The sequence below is a fragment of the Lepidothrix coronata genome, unplaced genomic scaffold (genome assembly GCF_001604755.1).
Source record: "Lepidothrix coronata isolate B3197 unplaced genomic scaffold, Lepidothrix_coronata-1.0 Scaffold43, whole genome shotgun sequence".
Classification (NCBI taxonomy): domain Eukaryota; kingdom Metazoa; phylum Chordata; class Aves; order Passeriformes; family Pipridae; genus Lepidothrix; species Lepidothrix coronata.
In genome coordinates this window covers 2433245-2453019 of record NW_016690223.1, presented here as the reverse complement: position 1 = coordinate 2453019, position 19775 = coordinate 2433245, and the positions used below count along the sequence as shown (strand labels likewise).

At 33.6% G+C, this 19775-nt stretch overlaps 1 protein-coding gene across 1 annotated transcript in view; it reads right to left on the bottom strand.

Moving 5' to 3' along the window:
• Positions 1-19775, bottom strand: part of EML5 (echinoderm microtubule associated protein like 5) — a 115672-nt gene that overhangs the window by 57094 nt on the left and 38803 nt on the right. The window contains 10 exon segments of the mRNA XM_017813864.1: positions 481-574; positions 1661-1766; positions 3548-3734; positions 9805-9923; positions 10332-10438; positions 12255-12422; positions 14030-14242; positions 16713-16969; positions 17722-17859; positions 18932-19133. Of these exon segments, the coding sequence (XP_017669353.1) occupies positions 481-574; positions 1661-1766; positions 3548-3734; positions 9805-9923; positions 10332-10438; positions 12255-12422; positions 14030-14242; positions 16713-16969; positions 17722-17859; positions 18932-19133 (1591 nt within the window).

The following is a 19775-nucleotide window of genomic DNA, read 5'->3' as shown; positions in this document are numbered from 1 at the left end:
GCAGACTTGACTTCAAAGTTAGATCAGGCTGCTCAGAAAGGAAAAGGAAAGAACCCTGAACAAAAAGATCTGCAAAACAACTTCAGATTACTATCCCAAGATGTGACCTCTGATGAAAAGGATCTGAACAGAACGTTCATCACCATTTTTGAGAAGGCAAACAGAAGTACATAGAGGGAGTTTTAAAGAAATTATTTCAGAACACGTCAAATTAAAGAAACACAAATAAACTTCGTCTTCTATATCTTCTTTCTTCACCAGTGGAGCTGTCACCGCAATAATTCTTGTTGGCTATCAGAGCTTCATTTATTTCTTCCAAAGAAGGTTTTAAGGCTTTGATAAATGTTATTGTCTGTATCACTCAAGTGATAGAAACTGCTAATTTATTGGAGGACTTTTATTCTTTAATCAATATATTTTGCTTACTGTCATTTGAAAATAAATCTAGGTACAAATTTTAAAACATAGCTAAATTCGTACCTTACTGCAGAAAGCTTTTCTCCTTTCTTCCAGTCCCAGAGTACAATAGTGTGATTGTCATCTATTCCAACAGAAGCCAATCGTTTCCCATCCGCTAGAATAATAAATTTATTATTAAGAGAGTAGATAGATAACTATGTTGCAATCATAGGAAACCACATTAAAAATATTATAGCTTCACAAATATTATAAGAACATACAAACAGGTAAATAATCACATGCTGTGTTTAGAGGCATGTCTTGTCATCTGTTTACTAAACAGGAAAGCACTCAAGCAATACCATGAAATTTATGAAATGCCCTTAAATTTAGTACTCCTGTAAACTCTTGGAGAAGCTCTGACATATTCCACATTAACCTCCAATAAACAAGCTATTTGTGTTCACTCATGATCAGTGACTTTCTGACATATATCCATCTTCAAAATTACTATGCATCCATGCCAAAATTTAGGAAACGAGATTCACATCTTGAAAAATGGAGAATTAAAAGTAAGAAGCATCAAAGACCACAAAGTATACATCTTTGTGATCACACATCTTCATTGTGAGTCTAGAGATCCTATCCAGTAAATCCAAATTATTAAAGAATAAATAGAAGCCAGTGGACCAGAGGAAATTAAATTTTGGTACAGGAATTCAATGTATGGGGTGTAAAAACCTCAAAGGGTTTAACTAATAGTCTCTTATGTTAGGATAAGGTGGAGAGAGAGACTGGGTTTCTGACCAGAAGAATCCATAACTGGACTTTCTGAATGTATAAGTGTGCTACCCAAATGGCTTTCAGGATTTCATTAAAAAAGAATTGCACACCTGATCAATGTGCTCAAAAATTTGGTTACATGGCTGTAAAGCAGACACAACACTCAAGATCTGTGCACCTGCATCATACAACCAAATAAAATTCCAAAGTGCTCAGCTCAGCTGTTAAACAGCACAGAATCTGTTCTTGTCTTTCCTATGTGCAAGACTCCAAAGGAGTTTTTTTAAATGAATAATCATTTTAAGACAGGTTCTCTCATTTGACATTTAACACCGCAGAATATTTTTAATACATAGTCTTCAGCGTAAAGGGATCCCAAATTTCTTAGTAGAATTGATTAGCTTGTATTTTCACATAGAAAAGTGTAATAAATAAATAAATAAATAAATAAATAAATAAATAAATAAATACTTATTACCTGAAAAATCAACAGCACAAACACCGTACTGGTGATAGCCCTTTAATACTGAGAGTGGTTTTATTGTTTCTGTATCCCAAATGTGTATTGAGGAATCTCGACCAACCTGAAAGTATACATATTCAGAAACTTTTTTTTCATTTCTCAGTTACTTCACACAATTGTTTAAAAAGCGCAATAATGAAAAATACTCCAAAAAGTATTTGAAAAATATTAGTGATAAACTTTTCCTAGTATTCCTGCTTTCTGGCTAGCAGTACATTGTTCCTTTTGCTGCTTCACAAATACCACTTCCCAGCTGGCTTAGGAACATTAATCACAACAACTAAAGCCTTCTTGGGAAAAAAAAAAACAAAAACAAAAACCAACCCCTTCATTGATTGCACTGTGGCATATTTATTCCATCAATTCTTCATCAATCATTACCTGTCTAAAAATAAAAGGTTATTTTTATTGCTAGTATGTAAGCTACTCTATGTTTGAGAAATCAAGGTGACTTCTGTTGCTTACTGGTGTCATTACAAGTATCTACAGGTCAGATTCTAATGGTGCCACTAAAACGGCACTAATGCAGGTAATTAGAACTTAGTAAGAAATTGAATTCAGCTTATTCTTTTCAACTATGTACAAAAGCATCATTACTCAGTATTTACAAGAATAATTACTATTCCAAAGGTTTTGCACCTCAGTGCACCAAGAAAAGGGTTGTAAAACCAGAGCAACAGTCTCTTGTGTTTAAGACCAGGGGCAGGGCTCAACCAAACTAGGATCTATTTCTGGTTTTGTCACAAACTTAGTATGTGATATTTACAAAGCTTTTCAGAATATCCACTATCAGGAAAATCTGAACCAGTGTGATATGGGAAATTTGATTACTGCATTAGCTAATATCTTCAGGTAACATAGTACACAACAGTACGTAATATCTTTATGTAAAACAGTATATAATGGAGCATATAGTTCTGTTCATAGCATAAAGTATTTTAAAATATTGTAAATCCAGGGACATTTTTATTCATAGCCTTTACTACTCCAAAATTAGGTAAAATCAATTCTTATATTTAAGGCTTTAATTTCTTAACTGACCTACAGAGTTATGTTAATCTCAAACATTTTTACAGAAATCAAGGGCATTATAAGCAAAAGTTTATTTCTCCTAAAAAACTCAGTTCATATTTCCCAATTTACTTTATAATAATAACAACAACAATGATAAAAATCATAACCATAAATAACCCCCCCCTGCAACATCCAATCAAACCTTCAAATTCCCAGTGCATAAATATTTATGGGAAGACTTGTCAGAAAACATGAGTGAAAAGAATTTACCTAAAATTACTGTCAGGCAAAAGATAAAATGAACTACAATTAGTATTATAAAATGAACTATTATTAGTATTATAAAATGAATTTTAGCAACATACATACCTGTGTTGTATGCACAAACAATAAACAGTTTGTCTATAGGTGATAACAAAACATATAACATGAAAATGAAATGCCAGACTGTAGTAACAACTGCTAACTTCATATTAGGTAATAATACATGAATGTAATAATAAAAAACAAGATACTAAAAAAATATTTCTTAATTGCACATTTCCTCCACCTTATCATGAAACGGCAACACAATGCTGAATAAAAAAATATTAATCTATTCTGAATTTAAAAGAAGTTTAAAAAACAATGAAGTAAAACTCTTATCAGATTATAAGGAACTGTAAAAAATACTTATTGTGTCAGCTTTTTACCACGATTCCATCCGCAACAGAAAAGCAGTCTTTCACCTGAATAAGTATAGACTGGACATTCTTCTTCCAAGACAGGCCTTTGTAAACTCAATAGTAAAAACTTCACATTGTTATGGAAGATAAATATGCATCCTACCTGGCCCGTTGCCACATAGTCCTTTAAGGGATGAATAGCAAGGCAAAGAATGTCATCATCGTGACCCAGATAAAAGCGCTGTGTGTTCTGCTGTCGGTTGTACACCACTCCCACCGCTGCCACGTGGTATACGATTTCACCCGTCTGAGTGTAAAATAAATTGCTTCGACAGTCGTAACCTCTGTAACTAATTAGAGAAAAAAGTTTGTTCACCAAGGTCATAAACATATATAACGAACCTGAGATAAAATTATTCAAGATGAATTTTGCACATGTAAAACTCAGATTACTTACCAATTACTGTTTCGGTAAGATTATAACATATTTTCCAAAAGGAATACCAATTTAACAATTTAATTTCCTATTCAGACAACAGTACTACTACCATTAGTTTAAAAGTGGCATTTAATAGTTACTCTCCACAGCTAGTTTAGAAGTGAAAGTAATAGCTAGTAATTTTTTCAGACCACATGGAGAAGTTGGGCATGCAACATATAATTAAATGAAATAGAAAATGTCCAAAGTATTAGTTTTGGCTATCTCTTACTGCTCAAAACTCAGAAAAAGATTCCACAAGAATGCGGACAACTGAGAGTTTCTGGAAACTTGATAACAGAAAACAAATGCATAAATTTTCTTCTAGAACAATTTCTTTCTTTGAAGGAAAACCTGTCTTCTTCCTGCAACTGGCAACTGCAATACAGCAGCTGGCATGAATAGGCCAATTCCCAACCGAGGTCTGTATGCACTATATCTCAGTACACGTATTTCTTCCTAGGTGTGATTAAGATTCAAGATCCCATAAAAAACAAAAGTTACATTTTTCAAAAAGGTTAGGATCTTGCTTTAAGTAATTTAAGAGGTTAAGAAAACTAAAAAAACAACCAAGTTTTTAACACTATCTTTGTCAGTCAATGGAGATAATATTTAAAAATGCATAATTTTAATTTATTCCTTCCTTTCTGCTGATATAAACAATACTTCATATACTCCTGACACATCCTGTTTCTATGCTAGTAATTCCTCAGCTAACCTCTTTCTGTTCCTTCTTCTTTTCTTACAGATCTTCACTCAATCAACTTTTTAATTATTTTACAAAGATGCAGGCAAAATCTGGCTACGTTTCTAACTATATGGTTAAATTTACAGGAAGGAAATGACACTTGACTTGTTTAAAATGGCCTTGAATTATCTTCATTTAGGGATCAAAAGCTCTACCTAAGTATTTTTGCATCCAACTTCTAACTGAACCAGTTGAAAAAAAAGCTCTGAAGATGATCAGCAAGTCATTCTTGGCAAACAAAATGGCTACACATTCATCCTCAGCAACTGCAAATTAACAGAATTCTCTAATGTCCATGTTATACTTCTCAACAAAAGCAGGCCCCTTTTGCAACAGTGCATGTCTTTAAATTATCACATAAGACAGAGATACATCTGTACACATACCAGTAAGTATCATACACAAAATGAATGGTATAGCATTAAGACAATTACTACATATGAGACACTTTTAAATGTTTTAAATGATGCAGAAATTATGCAGTACAGGTAGATAGTTCATGAAATTATATACATTTTTCCTTATGTACACAGTGCAGTCATATGCACCAGTGAAGTAATGAATCTTTAAGGCAGCTGACCAACTTTCGTTTAATGAATACTATTTCAAAAAACATGGATACATGTTGACAAATGCTAGATCTATGCATTACTGGAAAACAACATAGCACATATCTGGAGCAGATTTGAATACACTGGATTTCTGTTGGCTCACCTACATTACACACAATGTCACCATATGTGATTAGACAAAAATTGCTAAAATCACCTCACAAAGTTTTTAAAGAGGCCAGTAGAGGGTCCAGGTCCTTCCTCCCCAGAAGCAGAATGTTGCATCTCATGAGCTTTCTGAAGATCATGAAATTCCTCCCTTCCCCATTCTCTAGCCTGCCCAGGTCCCTTCAGATGACAGCACAGACACTGGGCCTACCAGCCTCTCCTCCCAGCTTTGTATTGTCTGCCACACTGTGAAGTCCAAAGCTGGGTCTCATTGGATCGCAAACAAGAAAAGTGAACATCTTAAACCAGCAAAAACTGTGATAGCACAGAAATAAAAGCTTTTAAGTAAGTCTCTCTCCAACTCATTGTTTAGATTGGTATTCATGTGCAGGTTCTTAACTTCAGGTTTTGTCCTAGTCCAGCAACTTTTCAGCGTCTCCTGAGTTACGGTCCCTTCAAGGTCTCTAGAAAAATCTCTTTCCATTTTATCTGAGGCTCAGCTATATGTTTCCTCCCTGCTCTTCTCAAAGTGACCAATAAGTTAGACTCACAATATAGGTGCATACCCTTCAGTCATGCTTTGGTCTCCTTCCACCCACATCTTTCACTAACAACATCCCCCAGCAGCAACATGTGCAGACGTTTTGAAGCTGATTTCTGCCCGACCCAAAGTGCTGCCTGCCTGCACCTTTCTTTGATGTCCAGCCACTAGTTTTTAAAGGGACAGAATATACAATGACCTAGAGTAACTATGAAGAAAGAAAAATAACCTATCACAGTATGTAACATCACCATTTTGAAGACATGACAACATTCAGTGAGGGGCAGGGATTATAAAGGCAGGCACAGTGCCAAAGAAGATATCTGAACCTATTGTTGCTTAGACATAATTTTCCTGTGCTTCACTCTGCACTGTGCTCTGCTAAACATACTGGATTTCCTTTGCAAGTACAGAGTAATAAAAAAGAAAAAAGGCAAATACACACCCTAAAGGAGAATACTTTTTAAAAAACAGCTATGAAAATAAGTATGCTGAAAGAAATATTGCTTTTGAAATCCTGGACATTGAGTAATTTCTTACAAGCTTACCAGTCACCCATAAAAGTAAAAAGTATTGAGACAGCAAAAGGCTTTCAGATCCTCCTATATGTAACCCAGAAATTCAGAATTTTCCTAGTTCATCATAACAATTGCCTATATACCCTAAATTAAACCTAGTGAAATTGAGTACATTAATGCCATGTGTCACAGGACTACTCAAAATATCCAAAATGTATATAGGAGCAGGAAAATAGTTCTTATTAGTCATATCTATAACTTTTTGTGATCAGAAGTTTTGATTTTAGCTAATTTGATCTGGTTATTAAAAATATGTACAATCAGTTGTTTACAATTAAAATACAACATATTTTGCCAGATATCAAGCAGTGCCAACAAAGACCCTTTGTAACCCAAATAAACATATTTGGTCTTTCCCACACGACAGTTTACTGACTCCCTGACTACACAGGTACTTTTTATGAAGAAAAGTGATGGGCTAATGTCGAGCAGAGATGAAAAGAAGCATATTTCAATGTAGAAGATCATTCCCTAAGAATCTTTTACACAGTTCCAAAATACTTACATCTCCATATTATTAAACCAATTTAGAACCAAGATTATTAGCTAATCTCAGAAAAAGCATGAAAAGAATCAATGTATTCACATGCAGAAAACAAACCACTGAAGTAATTTACAAATCACTCCCTGTGCTCCACTGACTACTGACTGCATCTTCAGTGATGGTGATGGAAATTTAGATATACACATAAAACCCTCTACTTTTAGGCACACAACTGTGAATTCTGTAACCTAAAGCTGGGTCCTACCCACAGTTAAAGCCAGCTAAGGGGCAACTTCACAAGTAACGTCCTCTCTGGGAAAAGAGTCAAAGTTCACAGTTTGTCTGATGCTGTAAGAGTTTTCAAAAGTTTTATGTTACTCTTCAAAGTATGTATGGGACATTTCCAAATGTAGTCCAACCCTCCACTAAAAATCTCTAGAAGAACCAAATGTCAAAATGAACATGGTTGAGAATAGAGTCTTTAGTACAAAGGTGGTGATTTTTAATTTTAAATAAACTTATTCTGCATGGCAATGGAGTTTTTGCAACAAAACCCACTCATTCCCTTCAGATACTACTTGTAGGTACTTGTAGGAATCCATGCAAGACTCTCATTTAAAAGCATTTCCATGTCATCTTGAAACCATTACCATCTTAAGATAAGGGTAGTTCAATGAATATGTTGAAACTCAAACTAGATCTTTGAATATTGAAAAATAATTCTATGATTCTATGAATATTTAAAAAAAAATTAAAGAAAAAAATCATTCTTGTGAAATCAACAGCATAGCTTTGAAAGAATACAGGGCATAAGTATTACATTTGCATCCTTATTTCCTGACAGCAAAAAGAAAGCATAATAAGCATTGAGCCTGAGAAAAAGGTTCCTCTGAATATTTTAAAATATGTATCCTTTTCATGTTTCTGAACCACCACCACTGCCAAAGACATGGCAAAATTAAAATACAGGAATAGTCAAAAAGAGGTCAAACTAGTACACCAATTTAATAATATGTTTCTGATCATGACTGCATCATATCTCTTACAGAAAAATGCACTTAAAGATCATGACTGCCTCAGATCTCTCTCATCTACAGAAAGATGCACTCATCCATAGTAATCAGTGGCTGATGCATATGATCAGTATTATTGTTTTTATGCCCTTCTAAAGCAGAAAGTAACCAGAGGTTTAAAAGATTTCTTACAGGATATAAGAGATTGTTAAAATTTCATCTTTCAAGGCAGTTGTCAAATTCAAAACACAAAACCAACAAGCTCAAAAACAAAGAAAGGAAAAAGAGCTTCCTATTACCCTAATTCAAAAAAGCACCACTAATCTTACACTTTCAAGGAACATCCAAGTCATTTCCATTGCAGCTATAGAAAGATGAAGAAAAGCAGACTTCCTGAATCAGAGAATATGCCTATTACTCACTTGGATGTGGGTCACTTTAAAGTTAACAGCCTGGACATTGAGAAAAATCTGTTGTTCAGCATGGATTCTTCATTAGTTTTCTTGATGCCCATTGGGTAACCAGACAGAACTCAACAGGACATTCTACTTCTGGTCATTCCTGGATATTCTGGTCAAGCTTCACTTCTGTTGTGAAGGAAATAACAATAATACCAAAGATCCAGGACCCTTGCTTGTGCTACATCTCCTTCAGGATCATTTGGTTTTATTCTTAGACCAAATTTTAAAGACTATATACAGCAGTTACCCACGTTAATGCATTTTCTATATGGATATAAAAATCTTCAACTGAGAATTCTGGAGCATCAAATACAGAAATAAAAAAAAAAAAACCACAAAAAAAACCCAACCAAAAAACCCACAAGCCAACTCTGCACCAAGCTTCCCAGCTGTCATTATTTCCAAAGCTATTAGTCAGATTACATGTCTTCTACAGACCAAGTTGCTGAGTTGAATGATTACCTATTAATTTAATAAGCATTCCATGTGGAGCCCTTCGACAATTCTTTAAGTGTCATTATAAAGACAGACAGTATCAGTAACTTATCTATGCATTTAGTTGCGTCTGAAAAGAAGCTGTATTCCTGCAAAGAGGTATCTTTTGAAAGGAAAACTCAGTATTACCTGATTTGCAATGTGTTAATTGAATAAAGGCTTTAGTTTTGTTTTGTATCAAGCGAATTTAGATTTCTGATCATTATTCTAATGCAGTAACATCTAATGCCAGTTTGCTTTAAAACAGCACATCTTTGTTCTGATAAACATTTTTCACTTATGGAGTTATGGGAGACTACCAATCCTAAAGACAAAATCATAAGATTTCAAGGATGCATCTGAAAGTCGTTCTGCTACTCAAATTAGCACCAAAAAGACTGAAACTGAATTTTAACAAACTTACAGGACCTATTAAAACTAAATTTAGTTCCTAAACTAACAGAGGAATATGTAAGTTGTTTCAGACTAGGTACAGTTTATATATCTTTTTTAATAAAATACTGCTAGAAACACCACTTAGTACGGCACCCAGTCATCTTCAACTACACCAAGTTTCTATTGTAGCTACCAAAATAATACAATAAAGAGAACTACTACTTTGCAGATACTGAAAAGTATGGGTGAAACTACTGAATACTTTATTTAGTCACCTGTATTCAAACAGTAAGTATCAGTTAAAGTTTCAGTGCAAATTCTCTTCAGAATTTATGTGCAGAATTAGTAAGTTGGCATCAAAGCTTTCTATTTATTTAGTGTAAATTTATTTTTACAGAAATAAACAAAAATAGTAAATCACAAAGCAACTGACCAGAAAGTCTTTCATCGTATTATTAAATTATAAATACTAATCTACAAAACACAAACAGTCTGCTTGTATATTTTAAAGAATCCTCGTTTCCATACCCATGAACAAAATGTAGTCTTATACTGTTCCCTGGAGCTCGCTCACGTCTCTTAGAAGCTGCACTTTTTCTTTTTTCTTTGCATTGCTCTTTAAGTTGAGGTAGATCTTCTTTGTAAACCTTTAAGAATGAGCATACTTAAAAATCAGCATGTTTCTGAGAATTCAGGCACAGCTATCACCCACAAAAATGTTATCCTGACATCACTGGAAAAACCCCTCCAATACCTGTAGCCAGTGACTGTACAGTGTAACTTGTTTTTAAATTGCAACCAAAACTCCAGTAGAGTATGCTAGGAATACATATAATAATTTTTCTCTCTGTTAATATTAATCTTAATTATAATCTTAATATTAATTATTCATTAATTAATATTTTGAATGCATCTGGTAATAACAATTCTAGAGCTTTTGGTCAGTTCCCATGCAGCTCTCAGTCTTCCCAGTTTTCAGATTTCAACAGTCTTCATAAAAGACCAACTTAAACCCTGGGAAGTATTCCAACTGCCACTGAAACCAAAACCTTTACCTGTCGACGATAGGTGATCTGGGTCTCTTGTTCAATTTCAGAGTCCAGCTCTGGAACATCAGACTGATCTGAATCTGATTCATCACTATTGGAGTCAACCAGACTCTCTGTCACCAAGAAAACAGAAACAGAAAATTAAGCAACCTAAAGTACAAACCTTAATGCTTCTGCTTTGATAATCAATGCACATATTAATTATAACAATAATTGCTAATAATTGGCAGGCTGACAGGACCAACTCTGCTGCTACATTAGAAATGAGCCGACTCCTAAGTATGATAAATTTGGGGGGTACAGGAGCAAGTTAGTTTTCATTAAAATTATTTCATCAACATTAATGTTAGGAAAAAAGGAAAGCAGAAGAGAATGAAGTAATGAGTACAAAGCAGAACCTAAGACTTGCAGAAAATTATCAAGAGAGGGGCTCCAAAGAGAAACTTACGGTTAAGTGAGCGATTGAGGTGAGTAGAAATTCTTTGGATAGATAAGTGGGGAAGAAAATTACATAGGGGGAGAAAGTGGCAAAATTTTTGGTGACTGCTGAGAAAAAGGATAGTCATTTAAAATTTTACATGTAGGGAAAGCCAGACTACATCTTGTAGCAGAGAGTTCCATTCCAGAAACTGAGAAGAATGTCGTCCCTGACAAATGATAATCTATTTTGAACTTTCTTCAACCTTTGGTTGAATGTTGTACAACTTTTGATTAAGAAACGAGACATAAAGACAGTCTAGAACACAAATGGATTTTACAGGTCTCAAAATGTAATTGCCAAGAGAATCACCACTCGGTAAGGACTGGTTATAGAATAACGCAAAAAAGAGCTATCTTTGGAGCTGTGATACTTATTATTTTTACCAGTGAATTAGAGAAAACCAATATTCCTACCAAAAAAGGTAGAAGATTACAGAGTTAGGAAAACCAGTAACAGGACAATTATCAATTATGTGACAAAGCAGATGTATGCTGTACATCCTGTCAGATAGGCAGAAGTAAGGCTATATATCCAGGAACTGGGAATCCAGTAAAATGTAGAAATTTTATCTTGAGAAGCAGCAACTAATAGAGAAATTTAAGTCACAGGAAATAATTATTTGAAAAAGAGTTCATACCATGAAGAATAAAAGCAATTAAAGGCTTTTTGAAGGCTTTGTCTAGGAGATTAAGAGAACTATTGTTTCTTTCTGCATTTGTCACTGACAAGTTCTGCACAGAATTGGTATTCATTTACCTGTTTGCTGAGTCCACACTGATATATATTCATCTGATCTTAGCAACTAAATGGTGAAACAGCCTATTTCATTGTAACTCTATATACTCATTTCCCTTCTCTCTAAATTCCTTTAGGAAATTTCATGGGAGGCACTCAGTTAATTGTTTGATTTTAGGAAACTCAGTCATAAGAATAATTATAGTATTAGTCACTGGTGGAAACACGATCTTCATTTTTTCCCAAATATTAAATATCTATATGCTGCTTTAAAAAATACTAAAATTAAATAATCAGCTATAATGCCTAAATCATCATCTAAATACTTCAAAATTTTAATCAAATGAGTATAAAAGTCTATTTTTCCAGTGATATCTGGGCATCCAATTGTTGTCAATTTAGTAAAGTATGCTGTGTATAGAATTCAAAAATTTGTATCTATGATCTGAACTTTTAAAATTTTCCTTTGCACAGGAAATACAGCAGTGAAGGGATTTTTCACATTCTTGCTAACCTGAACATATAGGGTATTGGCAAGTATTAGGCAACTCTATCAGGTATTTCAGGCAGTGGCAAAGTTTAAAGAACAACAACTTTGTGCAGACTGACAATTCTGAATATTTATTTTGATAGTGCACCAAAGAATTTTACTTCTCTTTTAACCTGCCCTCCTTCCACCCTTTTGTTGGTGGCTTTTTCAATAAGTTGCTTACCTTGGGGTGCTATATGAAGAGAATCCTTCAACTTCCGGTCAGGTACAAACTTCCACTGAAAGACAGAGTGATCAGCTCCCCCAATGGAAACAACCCACTGGTGATCATGGGACCATCTGACATTTGTCACATGAGCAGAATGACCGAGATATTTTTTAAACTTTGCTCCTAGAACAAGAATAAAAAAATCTCTTTCAGTATTTGTGGAATAAATGTTTCAGAAGCACCTCAGGAAATCACATTAAGGAACCCTTATAACAAGTAATAGCTTAATAAATATATTCTAATTAGTAGTAATACTTTAATTAATAGCAGCAACTTTTTGCAGTATTCAAAAACTTTAATCTGTCTTTAAGATAAATTTTTAAATTTGGGTTTCAAAATAAAATATCTTAAGCAAGTCAAATTCAAGAAGAAAATAGATATGATCGTCCTGTACGAGATCTAGATTTTTTTTAATTTTATCGTATTAATTTTATTTTATTTTTTACAAACCAAGAACTTGACAATTATTATTTCTACATTGAAAATATACAGTTATTTAAATCATATATTTTTAGGCCTGTGAAAACACCCCCATGTATGTGCTTGTAGCACTGGTTCTCACTGTGCAATCTGAGTGCTAAGCACCTGTAGCAATTCCTATGCTCCCACGTTTAGCAGCAGTAGAACTGGTAGTAGTAGTAGTATAGCTACATCAAGTTAACGTTTTCACCAACTATTACATAATTACAACACAATCATTGGATCAGTTACTAAAATGAAGTTCCTAACAGCACTCCATTATACAGATATCTTTTTAGACAAGAAAGGCTTCATTGTTTCAGAGTTGTTTGAAGAACTCCATTCTAGACACCATTCACATTTAATGCTGGCTACAACTGCACGGATGGGTCTTAGGATATGTCTTCAAGCAATATGTACTTAAATGTTTTGGGTGTTTTTTGTTGCTTTGTTTGTTTGTTTTTAAAGACTGATATTCCCCCATATTTTTTTCCACTCTTTTTGTAAAAGGTGACATTCAAAACCATTTCATTTCCAGATTATGTTTAAAGTGAAAAGGCTTTTATTGGTACATGAGGTAATCCAATGAATGGTGTCTAAAATGGAGTTTTTCACACAGTTCTGAAACAATGAAGCCTTTCTTGTCTAAAAAGATATGCATATCTCCTCTGTTCACTCAGTCCTGAAGAGTAAACTTGAAAATTACATCTCTCACCTTAGGCCTCAGTTTAAAAAATTTAACAAGATTTGTCCTTTCTTGTTAGAAAAAATTAGAGAAAACTACTGGAAAAGTTTTAAAATTTCAAATAACATACAGTAGCATAACCTGATTACAGGACCAATACACTGGTCACTTATTTATCACCTCTAATAATTTACAAAGTTATTTTTTTCTAGTTCCTAGCCCAAATTTCTATCACATACTCAGAGAAAGGAAGGAAACTACTTGATGACAAGGTGAAATACATAAAGATATATATCTCATAAAAAGGTAGATACTGAGTCACCTCACAGAATTCTTACAAAAAAAAAGAGAACTATTTTACAAAATAAAAGTAAAGCTCATTCAAAATGCAAATAAAATACTGTTAACATTACAGTTCTCAATACACCAGCTAATTATTGTTGTTCTCTACCTCTGAGCTCTAACTACACTTCCATGAATAAATACTAGCCATTTATATAATTTTCAAAACACCAGTCTTCTAATTAATTTTTCTTGAATAACAAAAATTCAAAAATACTTTTATAATTGAACTTAAAGGTACTACCTTTTCTTAGACATGGGTATCGAAAGAGCTTTACTATTCCATAATCATCAGCTGTAACCATAACTTGCCCAATAAAATTTGCATCCACAGAATTTATATCATTTATATCTGAATATTTGGGCCAGATTCCATTAACTTCTAAGCCAGAAACACAGGTCCATGATGCCCACTGAATGCCTTTTAATTCCTCCTTGTTCGTTACTTCTTTTCCACCTAAGAACAAAAATAGAGTCATTTTTAAATGTTTACTTACGCAATTTACAGAATGTAACAGAATGTACGCATTTAAAGAATGTAACATTTTAAAAATCTTTTAGAAATCAAATCCAAGTGAGACACTATAAAAATGGACTTCTGACACTGTCCTGATCTAATATTCCCTATTATGACCAAAAGTATCAATAGTAAGGCTTCTCAAGACTACCTAACAGAAGATCATGGCTTTGGTTCTTTACAGCTTTTATAATTTCTTGGTATCTCTTGAGGCTGTGCTATTTTTTAAATGTTTACCAAAAAACACATGTAGTCATTTTAAGATAAAGTTCAGAAAAATTCTGTTGCTGAATGATTCTAGAAACCTGGATTATTTTGAGAAAAAAAATGAAGAACTCATTTAGATTTGGCCACTGTAAATTACTGAAAACACCAATTTTATGTTTGGATCCTTGTTACATCAATTTCACCACCAGCTCTATTCATAATGACAGTGATCCAATCCCACAAAGTTTCACATAAGAGCTGAAGAACGGAGTCAGAGCAAAGGCACATTTAATAAATAGTGTGTCTTCTGGAAGGGCCAGAAGCAGAGTGCAGGGGCAACACAGGAACGACGCAAGCAAATGTGAAAGCTGGGAGTTGGACTGAACACACAACTGCCAAACCTGAGCGGGGCAACAAAATTCACTTCTCAGTCTTTAGTGGTAACAAAATTGAAGACAACTAGGCCGTGTTTTTTCCTGTTTTCTTATTGTAGTTAGGATTCTGCCTAGTGGAAGCAAATAGGATGGGATGAGCTGCAGGGGAGAGCTGCTGCAAGCACTGTAAGAACATAAGTTTTCAACAGAAGGATCGCCCTAGCAAGGGAGAACTCAAGTGTACTGGACTCAACAGAGTAAATAAAGAACAGCCCTAGAGAAAAGAAAGCAAAATGGCAAACAAATCAGAAATGAAGACTAAAAAAAAAACATAACCAACGAAACAAAAAAATCAAATCAAACAACCAAAAAAAAAAAACCAAAAACCGAACCAAAAAACAACAACAAACCTGCCACACTCAAGAAAAATTTTAACTACTATATACCTCTCCAAAAGCTGGAAAGGAACTCAAGTGCCCTGTTTGAAGATCCTTCAGCTCTGATAAAATAACTGCAACCTTTGACAAGGTTTACCTTGTAATCTCTTTCAATTACTAATCCATATAAATAATGACTACTAAAATTGGTTATATCGATAACTAAGTCCTACAGATCTTGTATCAGGAAACTGAAAGTTCCTTTACTCACTTATAGTGGAATTTCAAGTGTTACACAATTTGAATACTATTTTGAAATATTAGGACATTCCTCTGTCTCCACTGACTTTGCTCAACTTTTTTCATAAACAAAGTTTTAAAATTCCACATTCTAACATATAAAAAACTCCAGGCTGAAAGCTGCCTATATAACTTCAAATTGCTCCTTCTGTGTGTATATTTGTTACTAAGTTCTTACCACCTTTTCTTATGTATCTTCTGTCACATTCATTACACAGAATCAAAATTAATTAGATGCTTCAGCAAAGAGAGTCACAAAAAGCTGCATGGATCTGTGACTAATGTACAGTGTAAAGCATAAATATTGCACAACAATGAAGGGAAAATGTAGAAAGTGGTGATGATAATACATAATTACTGAAAATATGATGAGCGAGGAAAATATCATTATGTAAAGAGTGTATATAATAGACAGAAGAAAGAAGTCAAGCCTTGTGATAAATACTGCCCTTGGCATATTCTAATCAGGATTACTTAAATTTGAAGGTTTGAGATATTGTAATATGTGCATATGTCCTCTACAGAGGGAACTGTCTTGATGGAAATCATTTCAAAAATAAAGGATTGTTCAGTCAAGTTTTCAAGAGTGTTATCTTGAAAACACAATAATGGGGCTATCAAAATGTTTCTCAGTGTAAAAGCTCTTTTAAGTTAAATTCCTCAGTTCTGCTGCAAACATAGTTCAGGAAAATCAAATTACTCTCCTGAGCTGCAACATACTGATTTTTTCACATATTTAAAAAAACCTACAGCACAATTAAGTGGTAATTCAATTAATAACCAAGCTCCACAAGTACAAAGCTATTAAGCTATTGCAAAATTGAATTTCAATGTTGCATTTTTCTCCTTCTAAAAAAGTGAGAGCAAAAATTTACTTTTAAGAAATAAAACAAATTATAAGCCAACATATCTGGCATGAAAAGATGCATAATAAAGGACAGTAAACATGTAAGGATAAAAATATTTAAGTAACTTTGCCATAAAAATGCTGTACTTATTCAAATATAGCAAATATTTATACAAACTTACAAAAAACTTTCACTATAACCACATGCTTTGAACTAGGATTTACATTTGGTTTTTTTTACAAAACTACTATACATTATTTCTATAGTAAGTAACAAATATCATAAAGACAACTCAGAATCTTACTTGGCATTCTGTAAAAAAGTCTCTTTCCATTGCCATCATTGGTCTGTAAGTATTTACTGTCTGAAGACCAATCCATATGCGTAATGAAACTTAAAGATCCAATACATTCCCCAACTTTCTTGTATCGTTGAACAACACCATATATATCCACAGAGCTGTCATTGGAACCAACAGCTAGGAAATTCCCATCTGGAGAATATTTGAGTTCATGAATAGCTTCTTTCCTGTCTTTGATATGAACAACCTCAGTCATATCTCTGTAGTATGAAAGAAAGCATGTCATAAGCATAGAAGAGCCTTATCACAGTGTCAAGTTCCCAGTCTTAAAAAATGGACAAAATTGTGAAAGTATGAAGTGAACTTAACTATCCCATGTGTAAACACAAAACTGCTGTTTTTAGAGTTGGTTAGGGCTTCATGGCCAAAAAAAAGAGAAGGGAACAGTGACACAAGAAGGTGCTGCACTGGGCTGAGGGAGAGCAAACAAAAGGAACTGTTCAAACTGGGTCCACAAGAAAACCTCATCAGGGAGGTTACCAGATTTTTATTCACCCAGGGAAGAAAACTTCACATGAGACAGAGATCTCATTTTCCTTTTAAAACTGTGGGATTTCAGCAACAAGTCAGCACTGGTTTTATATGCATGATGTGCTGACAGCGAAATTCCAACACAGGGAAACAATTTATGAATGAAATTTATTTCTTAGTAATTCAAGAATAATTAATAAAGCTAAAACCTAAAGTAAAACATTTCCTAGAACACTGCCACTCTCTGTAAATAGACCAATATACTTTTCTAAATGGGTTGTTATAGAACAACATGAACATATGTAGCACATTTAAAAAATCCAAGCATTAAAATTTAATGCTCGGATGTAATTTAAAACAAAAATTTAAGTGACCACATGTATGGTCACTACAGTGTCAGTATACATACAAACTATAAAAACAATTAGATAATCTGCTTGAAGGAGTTAATAATGTATCTGCTTTTAATTTGGTAACATACCTGACTCGCAGCACAGTGAAAGAGCCATCCTTCATCCCAAGAGCGAGATGGATTCCGTCAGTACTGACTGCGGCACAGCGAATGGGTTCCTCCATGTTGCACCGGGCAATCAGAGCATGGTCTATTAAACTCCAAATTCTAAAATAAAGTAATTATTTCAAATGTAAAAAGGGGTTTGCAGCTTTGTTATAGGTAAGATGAAGTCCGCAATTTCTGAAGAATTTCAGACATAGCAGTGTCCTATTTTAAAATAATTTTCCACAAGAAAAATCTTGGACAAAAGTGTGAATTTTGTATAGAGCAAGGAATAGTTTTATATTTTAAAAGGTGAGAAAATATCTAATGAGAAAATGCAGGGATAGATTAATTTTGTTTGATTTTTTGAACATAAAAAATGATAACATGACAATATATACTTTCAGACCACTCCTGTGAAAATTCTACTGTTTTGCTAATCATTTTAGCCAAGAACATTAAATAACAATTATAAAGACTTTGATCAGTATAAATAACTTTTTCTACTAACAATTCATTACTAATAACTCCTTATAACTAATAATATTATAATATGTAAGTTTTTACTACAAGATACATTACAACATCTATCATTTACAAGATATAACTGGAATTTTAGAGTATTATTTCAATATTAATAACTGAACTACTGATTTGCTTAACCATGTTACACTTAAGATATTTTTAAGAAAGTAAAGGTGTTTTTGACAAAAAAAATATGAACTTGTAAAAGGGATTAATTTAGTGGGTTTTCTGAGCATTTATATTCTGTTTACAATGCATGCATTAAGTTTGATGAAATTCCCAAACTAAAAGTTAATTTGCAGCATGTGGAGAAGTGAATATGGTAAGAGTAAAATATATAAGGTTTTATTACAGTTTTTTCATTGTAACCTATGAATGCTTAACACAGCTCCTGGAAAGGGAACATTTACAGGATACTTGTCTCTTTGAGTGCTCAATATTAGTCTAAATGAAATTTTTTCAAATTTTGTACATGGTTTTTTGGGGGAAATATATACCTCCACTATATTTTATTACTGGAGAGCACTAATTTCATGCATCCCTAAACTGTAGGAGCACTTCAATGCCACATTTTAATACCTTTAAAATGCACACATTTCGATTAGGTTATCTACAAAATTATTTGTTCGTATAAAACTGCATGCAGTTAAACAAACAAACAAGAGTTAACCTGACTGATCGATCATCGCTTCCAGTCATTGCCAGGGGTTTTGTAGGATGGACAGCCAAAGCCCACAGCTCTCCTTCACAGTGCCCCTGCATTATCAGGAAAGGCTTATTACGCTCATGCACCACAATTTCAAAAATTTCACTATCTTGTGTCCCGACGAGTATATGGTCTCCTCTCCAGCAAACACTTCTTACAGACAGACCTGTAGAAGAGATTGTTATTGAGAGACACATCCTCAGAATTCATGAAACAAAGGTAAAGTAGCACACACCAAAACATAAAAGCAAGAAAATGTCAAGAAGTATCCACGCACCTTCTCTTACTCCTCCATTTACTCCTTTTATTTATTCTATATAACACATACTTGCACTTGGAACATAAACTTTTCAAGTTTAGTATTAAGAAATTTCTAAAATAAAATGTGAGCCTTATTTCAATAAAGGAAAAATATAGTACTGACATTTGCAGCTGAAATTATGCCTTTAATGTCTCTAAGTTTCAACAAAGTTAGCAGAGACTATAAATTACAGTTTCTGATTAAACCATGGACCTTAGTACTAGCTAGATGAACCTACATTATTTAAGTGACAAAAGCATCAGTGGAACAAGCATTATATGTAAGAAAGTCAAAGAGCCCAATCCTCTCTAACATCTTAATAGTATATGAAAGTATTTTTGCCCACTAAACAAAAAAATAATACTAAATCAAATTGAAACAACATATAGAGAGATTAAAAGGGTTTATGATGGAATTTAACAGCATTTCTAGCAACTAAATTAGCTCTTAGGCTTATAGTGAATGTAAGCACTCACAGTTGTTGTTTGTTGATAAGGTCAAGAATAA